The 17,037-nt window shown below is 40.6% G+C and overlaps 2 protein-coding genes across 3 annotated transcripts in view; one reads left to right on the top strand and one right to left on the bottom strand.

The window, feature by feature from the left end:
* The first annotated feature begins 1,330 nt into the window (after positions 1 to 1,330).
* On the top strand, positions 1,331 to 15,547 carry ergic1 (endoplasmic reticulum-golgi intermediate compartment 1). Of its 2 annotated transcripts, XM_028415746.1 has the most exons (10): positions 1,331 to 1,487; positions 5,821 to 5,882; positions 8,758 to 8,830; positions 9,278 to 9,372; positions 11,347 to 11,471; positions 11,980 to 12,084; positions 12,162 to 12,222; positions 12,443 to 12,543; positions 13,212 to 13,334; positions 14,360 to 15,547. In XM_028415746.1, exons 1-10 carry the CDS (start codon positions 1,468 to 1,470, stop codon positions 14,465 to 14,467), a joined length of 873 nt encoding a protein of 290 aa, XP_028271547.1. In that variant the 5' UTR covers positions 1,331 to 1,467; the 3' UTR covers positions 14,468 to 15,547. The 2 variants fall into 2 exon arrangements, with proteins under 2 accessions (XP_028271547.1, XP_028271548.1); XM_028415747.1 differs by lacking the exons at positions 1,331 to 1,487; positions 5,821 to 5,882; positions 8,758 to 8,830; positions 9,278 to 9,372 and adding an exon at positions 10,111 to 10,790.
* Positions 15,548 to 16,179: 632 nt separating this feature from the next.
* flt4 (fms related receptor tyrosine kinase 4) overlaps positions 16,180 to 17,037 on the bottom strand; it is a 31,758-nt gene continuing 30,900 nt past the window's right edge. Inside the window, exon 30 of the mRNA XM_028415674.1 lies at positions 16,180 to 16,966. Coding sequence (XP_028271475.1) covers positions 16,744 to 16,966 — 223 coding nt within the window. The 3' untranslated portion in view covers positions 16,180 to 16,743. The remainder of the gene's footprint in view (positions 16,967 to 17,037) is intronic.

Raw genomic sequence — 17,037 nt, 5'->3', positions numbered from 1 at the left:
GAGTGACCCAGTAAAGCAATTGTCTGCTTCCATGAAGTAGATTTTTTTTTCGTAAAGATTTGCCAATTTCTTTCAATGATACACATGTATCATATTTTCTCTGTTGTCACGAGGACCAGCAAAATCCTGTTCTCTCATAGAGATACGTGTGAAGCTTTCCTCCCAAAGTAAGAAAAATAACATGTTGACAGATTATTTAAATTTAGCACTGAAAGCCTGTGTTTTTGATTCCCATAATAATGTTACTAACGCTTCTCATACTGAAAGGGAAGTGAAACAGAAGGCGACACAGAGACGTTTCCTGTGGTCCGGCTCTGTCACTTGTCGTCTTTCCTGTCTGTTTTCTGTCATTGTCACCACGGGCAACAGCTGTACCATCATGGGAAAGCACAGGGCCTGTCCAGTCTGCTTGTGTCTCAACAACAGACACAACAGCCAAATATGTTTTGTTTCATGTCTGTGAGAGTAGGGGGAGAACAAAAACACTTGCAGGAGCGGGAAAAACCATAGAAAATAGAGTTTGTGGATTTTCAGTTTATGATAAGCATTTTTCTGTCCCCATTAAATATGACATGCGGATCTCTGTTTCTGGGTATTATGATGATGTAAGCTCACATTAGCTTTTCTACAGATCATCCAATGTGGGTTTACAGAATAACAACATGTTTAAAAAAGTAAATAAAAATGCAATACATATTATATATGCACCTATTTCAACAGTCTCAGTATTGTTTCATTAATGTACCGTAATTGTTTCATTATCAGAAAAAATACAGTAAATTAGTCTAAAATATCACATAAAATGTCACAAAGAGAGACTGTGTGAAAGTCATGAGTTACACAGATAAACACCATGAGTGAAAATGTCAACAACACCATCATCATATCAAGTAAGACAGCTGTTATTATTGTAATGCAAGTGTTCTCAGTGTAGCAGCATCACATGAAACTTTTACAGAGGGGATGGGGACAGTGTCAGGTTGACATTGGCACATACTCAAGGTTGCAGTGTTGGAAATGAAAAATATGATAAATATGACCTCTATTATAAGTTGTTCCTAACACATAACACACAAAATAATGTTAGCATAAATAAATGAATAATAATATGAATAATACATTGCATTTGAATAAACGTTACTGTATTTTATTATGGTTTGGTCTCTTAAATGTTATAAAAAATAAATAGAAAAAAATAGGTTTGCTGTCACCATCTTTTAGGCCGTTCAGGTATTTAATAAATACAGTAATTTAAAAAAATAAATACATTTCTATCGCTTTTCGCTCTTGCCGGAAGTAGAATCAGAGCTAACAGGAAGTAGCTCTCAGCCAATCGGCTTTTGCAAAGCGTCCTAAGCTGACGTCAGCCCGGTACCGATGAACAACCGGTAGCGTTGAAGAGAGGTGTATGGTCGCCCGTTGTTTGTAGCTTTGTTCGCTAATCCCCCCGTCAAACGTGCAAACATCATGCCTTTCGATGTTAGGAGGTGAGTACGGGACTTCTGTTCCTTTGGGTTCAACTATGGAGGCTGCGGCGGCGGTGCTTGTAGGTTTTTGACCTGTGGTTGAATTAAGGGTCGGCAAAGCATGAGCCAGACAAACTTGTAACTGTTTTACATTTGGCATGAATGGGCTCCATTGTCGGCGGAGGTGGTGGTGGAGTTTTTGTTGAAGCTCCAGAGAGTGATGCTCAGAGTCAGGTCTGCTCACAGGAGTTTTTGTGTGAGTTCCTGGCTGCCATCTGCGCATGTGCAGATTCCAGTGGTGAAACTGATGTGTCCCTGGGGCTGAGTAACCCAGCGGCGTGCTCTACTAAACAAACGTGATGACCGGGTTTAACCTTATTTACAACTCAAAGCGTCTCCTTAATAACTCGGAGTCATTAGCTGCCAATAAACAGCCAGAAATACACAACAGAGCCATTCAGCTAATGTACTGATACTTGGGCAACAGGAAGAAAACTAGTACAGTACTCACACCTAGTCAGCAGGGAAGTTTGACCTGTAAATAGAGCACTCCCTAATTACAACAAAAGGACAGGATGTTTGCACTTTGCAGCTATTAGCATAGGGGGCATATCATGGGTGTCAACATCTTAACACATTCTGAATAACTACATAATAGACCTTTAATCTGAGAGCAAGTTATTCATAAAATTAGAAAGTTTTCAGATTTCTTAAGATCCTTAATCCACTTTTTTTCTTATAAATGTGATTATCTAGTTATATTGTGTCCAAATATTATGTGATCGCAGATCAAAGGGTGGCCTCTTTAAATGAGGCAATGTCCTGCTAATGCTGGTGGACTGTCACAAGACTTTATGTACAGGATAGAATAGAATACGGTAAGTACTTTATCTGTCCCAAGCTGGGAAAATTTCACTGTTACAGCAGCAGTTTCCAGGCACTCAGTATACTAATCACAGATCACTAAAGGTAAAGAAAACAGTATTAACATTATTTACAAGAAAATAGAGATATAAAATATATGTTCAAACACAATAGTGTGCAATTGAGGAGCTAAACCGTGTGCAATATCTGTCAGTTACAACAATCATTCGGAGTTTTATCTTTGACACAATGATGAGGGGGTATACAGTGTTATTGCTTGAGGCAGGAAGGATTTCCTGTAATGAAGCCAGTACAGGGTGGAGAGGGTGGTCAGGGTTATCCATGATAACAGTTTGTTTAGTGTCCTCCTTTCCATCACTGCTTCAAAAGTGTTGATTTGACAGCCATCTTGCATGGTGACATATATTGGTTGAGATCAGAGTTTCATCCTTGCATAAAATATATAATATACAAAATTATCTTTTAAGTTCAACATAATATATGTGCTTCATGGAATCATTCTCTCAAAATTGTCCATGTTTTTTTACAGCCTTCTATTCTGCACTCATCACTGTTCCCAGCTGTGTTTTAATGACACATTGAATGTGTGAGAATAGGTCATCAGGTGGTCATGTTGTACCCAGATACTCCACTGAAAAATGGCTTGATTGACTAACAAACTAGTTATTTTGAGAAAGAAATCATAAAGCATTAGTCACCACTATGTGTTGTTGACGTCTTTCTGTTACTGTAGATTACACCGTATACAACATGTATATCCCGTAATGCTGTGTTGTGTATTATTGTAACCACACCAGAATTAGCAAAGATAAAATATATTGCTAAGCCTCAATCTTTTTTTTTTGGCTATCTATACAAAATCTAAGATTAAAAGCAGGGATTGGGTTACTCTGTATTTTGATATGTTTTTACTTTCACTCAGGATGTTTTGAAAAACTTTAAACATGCATCTCATATACATAATCAAGTTTGCAGTGATAATAATCGCAGATGTCAAACGAGAGTGCATAGAAATGCACTGTTTTTTGTTGCAGTTTAACACACGTTTTTGAGGCATATGAGGATTTGTATACTTGTTAGTAGAATCGGGTTATTGCTAAATTTACACATTTCAGCAATAACGTCGTGTCCAATGATCAGCTTCTAATAATGTGGATAACATCATTACTTATGACTGAAGGAATGGATGAATAACTGAAAGGCTTTCATCCTTCAGTGTAACTGACCTTTAGATTATGTCATCTGTTGACACAGAGAGGTTTGGTTTGGACTAACCTGATGATGTACTCTGCTGTTAGAATTAGATCATGGAGATGATAAAGCTTCAGTAAGGATGTTGTGTCAACAGATGTAATGATCTCTTCTTTTAGACAGCACTGACTGCTGTTTGATGCTTGACGGTAAACCTATAAACAGGAAGATACGGGTACTTGTTGCTTATAATCTGTGATGCGATGTGGTCATACGTGAGGACTTTAACTGTCTATGGATAAACTCTTGACTCACTGTGACTCATTAGCAACATTTGGGCTATTTAGTAAGATGAACATCAGCCTTGTCTTTTCATTTCATGGAGTCAACAGAGAAATGCTTGTACACTGTGTCCTCACTTTTTGCAAAACAGTCCCCTTTTTTTTAACAGTAAGTGAGCTGTGACAGAGGGAGATGTGTTGACTGTAATTCAGGAAATTACAAGCACACTGAGAGGTGAACTCTCAGGTCATTAATATGCCGGTACCTAGATACTGAAAGTTGTCAGAGGAGGAAATTAATCTCTAAATTAGTCTGCACAAAGTTTTGATGAAGTAAAAATTGTGTATTAACTTTTTTTGGCATGTCGGCTTATGAGTATACTTCAGCTTAGCATTTTTTTATTGTATCCTATTTTTTAAGCCCACACATTTAAGAGTTATAGTGTATCAGTAGATGCGTTTTTCAGACAGGATGTTGTGTATCTGTGGGATGTGCACAACTTGTACTGCTCATTGCTGGTCGGTTAAATGTGTTATACCCTATTACCCTACAGCTCCTTTTTCCCCATCATCATTCCATCAATATGTGTAATGGAGCAAGGGGTGCATGATTGCATGTGATTCCTGGGTGTCAACCATGTGCTCATGTGTTTTAGAGGCTGGGATTCCTCAAATGGTGCAAAACAATTTAGTACACATCTCCCACTATGAAGTTCAGATGTCTACTGTGTCTCCATCTCCAGCTATTTGCAGTTCACATGTAGCATCAAATTCCGTCCAGTGACCAACTGAGTGAGTGAGATTTAGTTTCCATGCTCACAGTTTTCACAGAATTCAACATCATGAAACTGTGCCTGCTAAAATTATGTATTCGTGCTTGTACAGCTAGATATGAGCACTGTCTGGTGGTCTCAGCAGCGGACACAAGGAAACACCCTGTGCACATGAAGGCTTTACATTCAAGAAGTGTATTAGTCTAGTAGTTATTCTCACCCTTATACAAACGACCACTCCCTGCCTCTGCCCTATATTTCCTGACGGTCCAGGTCCAGCTATCAGCATGTAGTGATCTAATACTAAAGAGAGAGAGGATCCAGGGGTCTCTGTGCTGTAGATAAAAACAAAGAAGCGAAGGCGAGAGCAAAACAAGAGGGGCAGAGGGGCCAGGGCCAGACAGGAAGCCCTCCCTCCCGCTTCCTCCCCCACCCTGCATTGCATCAGCTGTGATGATTTCCCTGGCAGGTCTCACTGGGAGAAATGTGAACAGATGTGAGTGTTTTGGTAGGAGATGAGGAAGGAGAGAATGTGTGTGAGAGGAGAGAGAAAGAGAGACTGGGTGGGGTGTGCGTAGTCAGCGAGGAAGCTCAGGGTCGAAAAAGTTTCACTGCCCAAAAAGGATATGCGCAAGATCTCCTGAACCTGAATAGTTTCAGTGTTGAGTAGTAGATTTTTTCCTCCTATTTTAGCTCCCCAAATAGGCAACAAGTGTATTTCACAAGAGGAGAGATTGATTGTGTCAGGTGGTAATCATCATCCTCTCCTTGTGATTCAGTGAGTTGTGCACATTTTTGAAACACATTTAGCAAAGATCTTAATCTTTGCTATAATTTTAACAGCTTCTTACTGCCAAAAGTTCTGGTTTAATTACTGAGCATCCCTTTTTCAGTGGTGTGAGTGTGTGTTTATGTTGGCTTTGTGTGTTCCTGTATGTGGAGTGTTGGAGACCTTTGTTGGGGTCAGGTCATAATTACAAAGCACACATTCAAAGAAAGAGGTGTAACCCTGTAAAGTGTGTGTGTGTGTTGCGGCCGGCTGTCTGGATCTGTTATGTGTGATGGCGGCGGTCCAGAGCTAACATTCCACCTCTCTTCTGTAATATCGCGTAGCCTGATGGGTACAGAATGTGCAGATTTTCTCAGCACGTACTGCTAACATTTACCATTTTTTTCTCTTTTCCTCTCTTTTTTTTGTTTCCTTCTTTTCCTGTCTCTTCTCAGATTTGATATCTACAGGAAAGTGCCCAAAGATCTCACACAGCCAACATACACAGGAGCTTTCAGTGAGTAATATTTAATGCACATTCCAAAATTATGAGTGCCTGGTTTTGTATTATTTAAATATTTAGTTTATTAAAAGTTGACTTGTGTGTGTCCCTGAATATGACTTCCACATGCAGCATTTGGGAAAAGAAAAAGTGCAAAACAAACTACACTTTCTCCTACCTGCAGTCAACTACAATGTAAAAGTCACACACAGTCATTTTATTGTTGTTTTTAAAGTTTAGTTTCTATGTATTAAATGATTTTCTTTGTGCTAAGCTCAGGTAGCCACCACCTCTACAGGAGTTTACCTAAGCTTGTCAATGTGATATTAATGAGGATCTGGTTAGCTGGTACGTTCTGTCAGCACCTGAAGGTGTTAGCTTCATGTGTGCATACGCACATTAGTCACTTCTCCATTAAAAAGTCACAAGAGGACATGAGCCTTCGGTTGACCTGGACAGAGTCTTTAATCAGTCAGAGGACAGGATTCACAGAGACCATCACTTTAACACATTGATGAGGCCAGCAATGTGCCAGACAGCATGTCTGAAAGGGTCTATATTTATCATACAGGTCAATCATCTTGTTATTACTCTTGGAAAGCTACTGCTCAAATGTTTAAAGCCATAAATGAGGAAATATATCTTATAGTTTTTAATATCTAAGCATTGTGCAGTGTAGGGAACCTCTATTTTAGGCGATCTATCTCCAAATAGCAATATCCTATGCAGGACTGGCAGGGCTTCACAGGTGGCTGTTAGCATACCTTTGGAGGTAAACATGAACATTTTTCATTAGAAAGTGTGTAGAGAGGTACCAGTCACTGCTCAGGGAGGTGAAGTTGTTGAGGATCAGTTTATGTAGGAGATGAGTTGACAGCTGTAATTCAAGTACCTGCCTGTCCCGGCGCGGGGTTGCATCCTCCTGATAGAGCGTTGAGCTGTGCCTGTTTTAGCACACCTAGAAATGTGAGAATGTTAATGATCATGCTGCTTCATCGCCACAGGCACCTCAGAAGTCATCAGAATGTTTTTCCTGTTGGGTCATGTGTGTCCTGCCTGTCATCAATAAGTCATTGTGTAATCAGAGCTTACATTGATTATTCACTGCTGATAGAATACAAAAGGCCTGATGACACATATTTGACTCCTAGGTCATCTTTTCTAGTATTGGTTATACATTGGTCAGCTGAGGAGTACAGAGGGTAAAACAAACAGAACTGATGACACAAAGGATAAAGAGAGCTGCCACTTTCTGCACTTTTAGGCAGATTGTGACACCTTCCTGGATGACGGGGGAAGAGTTTATTAAAGATATATACATCACTGTTTCCACCCAGGAGGAAATGGATGGAGGTCCTTCCTGTACACAGTCCACTCCCTTCCTGTCTCCTTCCACTGTCTAGGGATGAGGGAACTGGGTTGATGCGGATATTAGATGATTGTTATTGCTTCATCCACAGCAGCAGCTTAACTCACATTCTGGGCTCGTGTAGTTCAGAGGCAACGAGAAACAGATGCCCCCCCTTTCACAAAAGGCCAAATATGTGACCCCGTCTGCTTTTGTTATTTTGTTTTAGGGACACATTCCTTTGGGTTCAGTATTTACTTTTAACAATATGTCTGTTTTGCCACAGTGGTTTCCGGATCCCTTCTTGTTTTGGATGTAATGTATAAATCTGTTTTTTGAGGTTGATTGTGTCTCCTAATATTAGTTTGTTTTGCCTGTGCTGGGAGAAACCTAAGAAAGGAAATAAAATAAAGTGAGACCACAAACAATAGAAAATAAATCTGTGTACGGAATTGTAAGGCTAGTCTCAGATGTCAGTGACTGATTCGTGGTGTTATTGTATCCGATTCTGTGTGTCACAGCCCTGTGAATGAATGCGCACTGTGGCTGGGTTTAACCACTTAGGTTAGGTCTTTGGAAATCCTTTGGCTCATCAGTATTTCCATTACGAGGCAGTTAAAGTTTAAATCAGTTGTTACACCCGTCATTGGTAATCCTTGTCCAGTATTTCACCCTTTGAGGCCTGGAAAGAATCAGTGAACAACTCTTGTGTTGAACCCTAAATCAGTAACCTACTGGGTGTCATAACACTCCCTATTATCTGTTGGTTAAACATTACCCTATGTAAATCCTCCACCAGCCACAGGTTTGATCTACAACGCCCTGCCGATGACGGGGTCATGTGATTGTGCGAGCCTTGGAGACAGTTGCCACGTAAACACGCCTCACCTGCTGAGTGAGAGCTTTCTGACCGGCGCTCTCACCATACCGGATAGACCACAGTTGCGCAGAGACAGATCAGTTGCTTCCATATTTATCTTAGTAAACACATGACAGTGTTTTATTTGACCCTTCGTCTGATTAGTTTGACACATGAAATGAAACGGACCAGCTTAGACCTGCTTCTCCCTTTTTAAGCTCAGTCTTTATATTGAGTCAATTTAATTATTAATTATTTTAGGTCAACATCCCTAATTTGGTTTCTGTCTGGAGCCGTTAAGAAAACATAAAATGAGCTGTTTGTAGGACTTATGAAGGCATAGCATGAGCTCACCTCTCTGAAAGAAGATATGCTGTAATGGCCGCCTGCTGTGCTGGCATTTAATGTGTAATTAGTGTAGGAGTGTCTTTAAAAACCTGCGTAATGGCAGGCCCAACACCGCCAGTAAAACCACTATTTAGGGAAATTTTTTTTATGGCTGCTGTGATTTCATTAAAGTCAATAGCTTAGGTCAGCCATTCCGAAAGACTTGGATTAGAGTGGGTCACTGGGTTTGCATCATTCGCTGAAAAGCTAATGTAATATGAGATTACCAGAAAGAAGTGACATCAACTATGTTTAAACAAGGCACTCATTCTAACTTTCTTTCTCTTTGCCCACAGTTTCCATCCTCTGCTGTGTCTTCATACTGTTCCTGTTTCTGTCTGAGCTGACGGGCTTCATAGCCACTGAAATGTAGGTATCGCAGCATCATCAGTCCATCCTGTAATATCCTGTTGTCGACACACACAGCCCCTCGGTTGCCACATAGCCACAAGAACCCAAGACAAGAAAGGGACCTAATCATGAATGTCAATGCCCTTATTATAAAGTAGTCTGCCAGCCAGTGGTGTAACCAATGAATAGAGTCAATTTTCTCACAGGAAATTGGCTGTGTGCATGCGTCAGCCTCTTGGCAATGTGTATAAGGGATGACTTGGGAAGGGTGTGACAGAAAGGAAATTACACTGACAGAGATACACAAATGCTCTTTGCTTGCAATTTGGCAGAAGATGAGTCCCAGTGGTGTGCAAAGGACATCTTTTTATTTCCTAATTAAAAAAAAAACCTGCCCCTTTTTTCAGTCCCTTTAAAAGTGTGTTCTTGGATTAACTCTTGTGTTTTTTTCTTTTTCCATTACAGAGTAAATGAACTGTATGTGGATGACCCTGATAAAGACAGTGGTGGGAAGATAGATGTGAGTTTAAACATCAGTTTGCCAAACTTGCACTGTGATTGTGAGTATATACATAATATATATATATATACACATATACACAACTCTGTTTCTCTCTCCTGTGTGTGTTTTTTCTTTCACATTCATTTTTACAGTTTATTTGTTTGTTTTTCTTTTATCTGTATCATACTAGCCACACCCTGTCATTCAGCACTGCAACTCGACAACAGATAAATGATGCCTTAGATAAAGACACACATTTTCAAAGCTACATAATGGCTCGTTGACCCAGTTGTGTTGTTGTGAGGCGTGCTCCTAGATAACACATGAAGTCGCCTCTGCTGGCTCACCTACTGTACTCAGAGAAGTGGGCAGGCTGGTTGAACGGCGCCAGGACAGAGAGAAGTCACTGGTTATTTGCTCTTCATGACTCCCCTCAGAAACTATGCTGCATGACACACAAATCACACGCTGGCGAGGCTTTGGCAGTGCACAAAACGTGCACATTCATTCAGTTCGGGCGATATCCAAAAATGGCAAAGCTAATAATAAATGCTGTTTGAAAATTAAGTCCAGATTGCTGTGATGGAGGCTGCGGCATGCAGACACGCAGCTGCCGGCCATGTGTTTTGATGTGCTCACTCATGGCATAAATGGCTAAACAATAGCTGTCCCCTGCCGTTCCTAATTAAAATTGTTGATGGTCGTATGTGCGTTGGTTTTGTTTATTTGAAGAATTAAGCTTTTTTTTTTTTTTTTTTTAAGAGTAGCCTTCTTAAATACCAGCTTTAACACATCGCTTTAACCACAGTGCATCTGTGAGTAAAGTGCAGAAATGTTCCTCAGCTTATTTCAAGGTAATGTTGTACATCAGTCTATTTTCCAGGAATTGTAACAGGTTCATCCGTTGTAAATTTAGTTGGATGGAGAAACCTTTTCATCATGGAAAACTTGGCATTTCCATCTTCCTTTACTATTTACCTGCACTGCTGTTCCACAGTTAAACAGTCATCTCTGTCCGCTGACCTTTACAGATTGATTTAACACCTCATGGAAATGCACAACCACGTGTAATAACCTTATAATAACCCTCACACGGATCCATGGTATATCAGCTCACTTCCAGACCCTTTAAATGTCTTAAAAAGGAGAAACGGCCCTCTCTCTCCCTCTCTCTCTCTCTCTCTCATGCTCCCTCGCACACATTCTGGCACACTTCACTTTATATTTGTGCACTGTATTTTGAGATCCGGATAGACAGAGGAGGGGGCAGGCAGGGGGTAAACTTGTCTTGAATGTCAAAGGTCAGACAGACAGCCTGTGGAGGTTTTAGCACAGATCCAGCAGACGTCTCTGCGCTGCTGGCTAACTTTCTGCCTCTGAAAATAGGCCACTGGCTGCCAGTGTGCCAACATGCGGCGGTCGGTAGAGGAGAGGGTCAGTGGAGTGTTGATGGAAAAACACAGACAGTGAGATGGGGTGAGGGGCAGGATAACTGGTCTGTTAGAACTTTGCGTGTGTGTGTGTATGTTTTGTGAGACTAATTTGAGAGTTTCTGTCTTTGTTCTTGTGGTTATTATAATAATAATATGTAAAGAGTTCAATAGATCTGTAAACATGCCCGGTGATGTCTTTAAATAGATTTGGTTTGTTGGGACAAACATTTTCAATTTTTACATTAAAAAAAGTGCTGTAAATTATTAGGGGATTGGTTACAGCCTCTCCAATCATCAGAACCGTTTCTATAGTAACGGTCTGTTATAGTCGATGGTCTGTACTCCAGAAATAACAGACAATTTGGAAATATAGGTTTACACAGCTATGTAAACAGAAAAACTAACAAAAAGCTGAATTATCTAATACTGCTCAAAATCATCACCATAAATATGCAGATTATCCTCTTTTGTTTACATTGTTGATTTTTGATAGATCTCATAGTCTTTGCACTAAAACAAGCAAACGTTTAGGGTTTGGAGCTGTGTAATGTTGAAGCTTCTTCAATATTTGTGTGAATTATCTGCTGTGTTCCTTTCAGTGGTGGGTTTGGACATTCAAGATGAGATGGGCCGCCATGAGGTCGGTCACATAGACAACTCCATGAAGATTCCTCTCAACCATGGTGCTGGTTGTCGCTTCGAGGGAGAGTTCACTATCAACAAAGTAAGAGTAGTAAAGTAACACTTTAGCTGAAGGAATTTCTTCTGCTTCTTCCCTTTTTTGTGACCTGTAGGTTATGTTTTGATGAATTGGATGAGGGGCCTGATATTTTTTCGGAATGCACATTCTTGGCCTCTGTGGTGTATATTTATCTTGAACTTGAGTTAAACATGTCTGCTTCCTTCTTTAGTCTAAATTGAGTTCTGTGAAATTAATAAGCTCTTGGATTCAGTTTCACACAGAGAATAAAAACCCTGTGAAGCCCTGTTTGTTCCATCTCCATCGCATGCGTCACTTTTTCCACAACGTTTAAAATGATTAACCCAGCACTCATTTAACATTTAACACTCATGCTCCTGGAATAGATGGAAATATGCAAAACGGGTGCATTTGGACAGCAAGGGACAATTAGTTTCCATCCAACTGTGCATTTACATTCAGACCTGGTCATACAAGTGTTGCAGTGGCTTGCAGTGTTACTGACACAGGTTTGCCTTTTGTGTGTCATCAGGTGCCAGGAAACTTTCATGTGTCGACACATAGTGCTACGGCTCAACCACAAAACCCTGACATGACCCACACCATCCACAAACTAGCCTTTGGAGAAAAGTTGCAGGTCTGCACCTCCGTCTTACACAAGAAGAACTGAGTTACATTATCAAGCCTAAAGCTTTTTCTGTTTTTGTCACACAGGTACAGAAAGTCCAAGGAGCCTTTAATGCGTTAGGAGGGGCCAACAAGCTGTCATCTAATCGTACGTGTGTGCACTGTGAATGTACTCATTATGACCCTCTGTGTGACATTTAATGAAATGAGACACCTAGTGGACAGCTCTTGAATCCAAAAACTTGATTTACACAGCTAACACAGCATCTCAAATGAATAGGCTTGCAGCAGCTTGTGTCATGATCAGAACTATGTTTATGAGTGTGTTTTGTTTTTGTTAAATTGGAATCATTTTGCTTCCTTTGCAGCTCTGGCCTCATATGACTACATACTGAAGATTGTACCGACAGTATATGAAGACCTATCCGGCAAACAGAGGTTCTCGTACCAGTACACAGTAGCTAACAAGGTAGCACATCCCTTCACATGTTATCATTAGATCATACCTTTGTGCCATATGTTGTTTTTCGCAGTGTTTTCGTTCCAACATATGGCCGCAGCATGTACGTTGGTGTGTTAACTTATGCGCTCACTCGGAATTGAAAGCTCACCCCTGGTGACTGGAAACACTCCCTAGATGTCAACAAACCATAAACACACTTCCAAGAACTGTATTGACTGTCAGCTGGGATTTAGAGTGCGTGGTCACAACAGTGCTGGTCATTTGTGAAGCAGGGAAGATGGGGGCCTGAGTAAAAAATTCCAAAACTTCATTTCCAAAGCGTAAATAAGGGTCCAGCTGAGGCAGGCATTTATTCATGTGTGGGTGAAGAAGCACAATTTTTATTTTTTTATTTTTGTTATGTAAGCTTTATATAAGCTTACTGTCATTACAGTAAATCACAATTGTGGCCTCCTTACATTTACTTCAGCCAAGATGAGTGACACGATCTGTAATGACTCATAAACACCACTCATATCACTGCCGATAAGAATGAAGCCTCAAACTGCTCTGAATTGACTTCTGTGCGTAATAGGATTAACTTTCTTTGTATTGTTGAATCAGTTTCTCCTGCCAGGCGCAGCTCTTGAAGCACATTAAAAATTTGTAATGCTCTCTTTTTTTTCCCCACACAGGAATATGTTGCTTACAGCCACACTGGCAGAATTATCCCAGCAATCTGGTTCAGATATGACCTCAGTCCAATCACAGTCAAGTACACAGAGAGGAGGCAGCCCTTCTACCGCTTCATCACAACAGTGAGTATATTAATCTCAAAACCCGAGGTCAAAATGTTAAGAATGCCTAACTCTAAAAAGTTTTTAGGGAGTTTTTGGAACCGGGTTTAAAATATAGCACTGGTTCCAAAACACATTTAGTGTCTTTTATCTTATCTTTTGGTTTTGTCTGGTGTTTGGCACCTAATCGGAATCAGAAATTCTTTATTAATCCCAGGGGGAAATTGTTTAATCACACTCAACAGCTCCAAAAGCAAACACATAAAGTTACCATACTGAACCATTATGTAGCTGCTATAAGCCAGAAATATCCTACAGAAGTTACTGTTAGTTACCATGTTAGCTATTGCAGCTTTATAGGCTAATATGTTTATGTTGTGTTTATGTCCGTTGCTACATTCTGCTGAAAATATAAGGAAAACTCCTCTTTAAACTTTAAAATCTTTAAAATAGAAAATGTACAAGGGATATGTCACAAGTTGAGATAAAGGTTTTGGTTGGTCAAAGCCTGACCAGCCACCTTTGGCTTTAGTCTACAGCTGTCTGAGTAGTATAGACCTCCTCATCTCACTGTAGGTATGAAAGCTAATAACTTAACTTGTCCAAACTTCCTTCCTGCATCCCATTTGTCTTCCTCGACTTCCCACCTCACCTTGTGAGTTGAGGAATTTTTTGGCTTTCAGCCTGCACCACCTCATCAGGAAAGTTTCCTGCTGACTGATTGTGCAGTCAAGAATAAACCGGCTTCCTGGCTGATGAGCTACACCATTATTTGTCTTTCCTGTTGTTTAAGTTTATCATGACTTAAGGCATGGGTAGGAGATGACGGTGCTTTGTAGTGTGATCATGACTCATGACTCAAGATTGTGAGTCAAGCTGCAGCAAGGCGCTTTGCTGTAGTCCACAACATACTGAGGTGACTGTGTAATGTATTGTTAACATTAATGTGATTAAAACCAGCTGATACTGAGCTGCTATTTGCCAAAGATTGAAAGGTCAGAACTGCCTCAAATGGAAGACTGACACACTGATGTGTTCTCCTGTAGATTTGCGCCATCGTTGGAGGGACATTCACTGTGGCGGGAATCATCGACTCCTGTATATTCACTGCTTCGGAGGCCTGGAAGAAGATCCAGATAGGAAAAATGTCATGAGGACTGCCTCCCACCCCTCCTCACATTTTATTTATAAGTGCAAAGCTGCTAGCCTGTTAGCTAAATCCAGTCCTGCTTGACACAACTTCCTTGCGGATATTGTATCACCGTGACCAATTAAAGAGTCTCTGGCACTCGATATAGCTACCAGGCTACACGGCCGCGTCTCTTTTTACTGAAGATCCTCTCAGGCTCCATCTGCTCTGCTGACGTGTGGACTCTGACTCTCACGTGTACACTTCCCCCATCTTCAGTGTCAGGAGAGGGAATCTCTTTTGTTACTGTGCAGATGAATTCTAACCTGTGTGTCAGGATTCAACCTGTCCTTAAGGGTTGTTGCAAATATGTTTTAAAATGAAGTTACAAAAAGAGAATTTTGATTTTAGCACCATGTGAATCTCCATATAATTTCCGCCCTTTTAAATTAATGGAGGAAATATTTACAGATAAAAAGAGTCATAGGTCACAAACAGATCATCTAAACCAAGTCTGTACTGTTTGGTCCCTCAAAACTGCCAATGATTGTCTGAAGGAAAAGGTATTTGAGTAAAAAAAAAACCTGGCATAGGCTGGACCGAAAATGTTTCTGTTACTCTCTGTCAAACACAACTTGGTCGTTCCAGTGTTATCGCCAGATTGTGTGCCTTTAGGTTTATTGTACTATCATCAGCTCTCACCTGTCTGTCAGTCTGTAAATGAAACCTGGTTCAGTGTTTGTTATACATGTTCCAGACTCCAGTGTGTAGATTTACATTCAGTCCATTTGTACCAAATACTTCACAGTTAAGTGTCCATAGCTTTTTATTACATTTCAATGATTGGGAATATGTGGTGAATGTTGTTTTTCTTTAGTTAGATTTATTTTCATGGTACATGATTAAGTGTTTGTTTATGAAGCTTATGTAAGGAGAGAACTTTCTCGGCCAAGAGCTTTTTTTTCCCTTTTATACCTCTCTGATCGAGGACGGTGATAATCATGAACCTGTTTTTCTACCATCCATTTCCTGTTCCGTCTCAAATTACTCTGTAATGCTATGTGTTCCTTGAGTAAAGGTACCATAGAGTTACTGACACACTGTATCCTCCATGTCTTTGTGTCTCATTTTGGTTCAATTATTCTCGACAAACCTCTCCTACAAGGTCGATTGTATAATAAACCACAAAGTCAGAGTCCTGGTAGTAAAATAATGAGGCTGCCCTTAACAGTACTCATACAAAATGAAAATGGAACCTTTGTGTCTCTGATTGTCTAACATGTCCTGTGGCTGTAAATGTGTCAGAAATGGACTTTGCACCCAGACCCTGTTCATTTCCCTCAGCTGGCAGCCTGAGCCAGCTCCCTGCAGGTTGTCATTTGTGATGTGACCATGTAAGCGGGTGTTGAGCCGTCACAGCTATCATCATGCTTACGTCCACCTCTCATAAGCACTGCTTAGTGTGACTCACTCCATTATTTGCCCTACATCTCTGTTTACCTCCGTCACTTGTTAACGGTGTTGCCTTTCCAAGCGTCTCAGCCTCCGTGAAGAGACTGATACCACATAGTACATCTGCTTATTTCTCCGATTGGTCCGTTGCATTGATCATCACAGAGCTGGTGGCTCTTACTTAACTGTGGGACAAATGCAAATTTGCACTTTAGACCTACGCTTAACAGGAATAATAACAGAACCAGCACGATCTTGACATTAATCAGACATGAGAGCAAAAAGAAGATAAATTTCTTTATTTCTTCCTGTATGAGTCATAACTTGCACAAATAAAGGAAGAATACTCTGTATATAAAAGATAAAAAATATGTATGCGTGAATAGAAAATTGTTTTTTTTTTATCATATTGCTGCCACCCAGTGGCTGGTTAGAGGAACTTCAGGCACAAGTCCATTTGTTGAGGCAGCGGCCCAAGAGAGGAGAGAGAGGACATAAGGCAGCTGTCATTGTGATTCACATTAAAGGGACATTTCACCCCAAAATCTACAGTCCTTATGAGCAATTCATTTATTGCTTATATTAGTTTGGTTGAAAAGTGTTAGGTGAAACTGTAGAGAGCAAAGTCTGTGGATCTTTTTGGAGTAACCAGGTCATCGTGTTCTTTTTGCCATCTAGTTTACAGAAATCCCAAAAACTGACTCACACTAAAACAAAGATGGATAAGCAGAAACACATTTGATTCTGGGGTGACCTGTCCTTTTAATAAATGACTAATTACATGTCATTATTTGTAATCATCATCTGCTCTCCTGTCTTAAGCTGTCCACTGTCCGTGCTTTGGTAGGATTATACATTCGAAGAGGCCAGACGGGAGGTGTCGGCCGAGAAGTAAAAGTCACAGAAGCCCTCCTCAGACAGGTGTCCATACTCGTTGTTGTAGAAGGTCTGTCCTGACAGCTGGCTGAAGAAGTTGGGACGGTGCCGGGAGCTGCCAGCGCTGCTGCTGCTTTGACCGGGGGAATTATGGGAGGCTGTCAGAGGCTCAGTGCTGCTGCTGCTGCCCATACGGCTGGAGACAGAAGGAAAACCCGTGCAGACAGATGCACAGAATGCTGTTTCTTAAAGTCGTGTTGTTTTTAC

This window comes from Parambassis ranga, chromosome 10, assembly GCF_900634625.1.
Source record: "Parambassis ranga chromosome 10, fParRan2.1, whole genome shotgun sequence".
NCBI classification, from domain to species: Eukaryota; Metazoa; Chordata; class Actinopteri; family Ambassidae; genus Parambassis; species Parambassis ranga.
The sequence above is the reverse complement of the archived record's forward strand: the minus strand, read 5'-3'. Positions and strand labels throughout refer to the sequence as shown.

Excerpts from the sequence above, each read along its gene's own strand:
- ergic1 (XM_028415746.1), top strand. The coding sequence starts at position 1,468 with ATGCCTTTCGATGTTAGGAG. Across the intron at positions 9,373-11,346 it reads GCCAAACTTGCACTGTGATT|TGGTGGGTTTGGACATTCAA; the intron begins GTGAGTATATAC and ends TGTTCCTTTCAG. Across the intron at positions 12,085-12,161 it reads CCTTTGGAGAAAAGTTGCAG|GTACAGAAAGTCCAAGGAGC; the intron begins GTCTGCACCTCC and ends TTTGTCACACAG.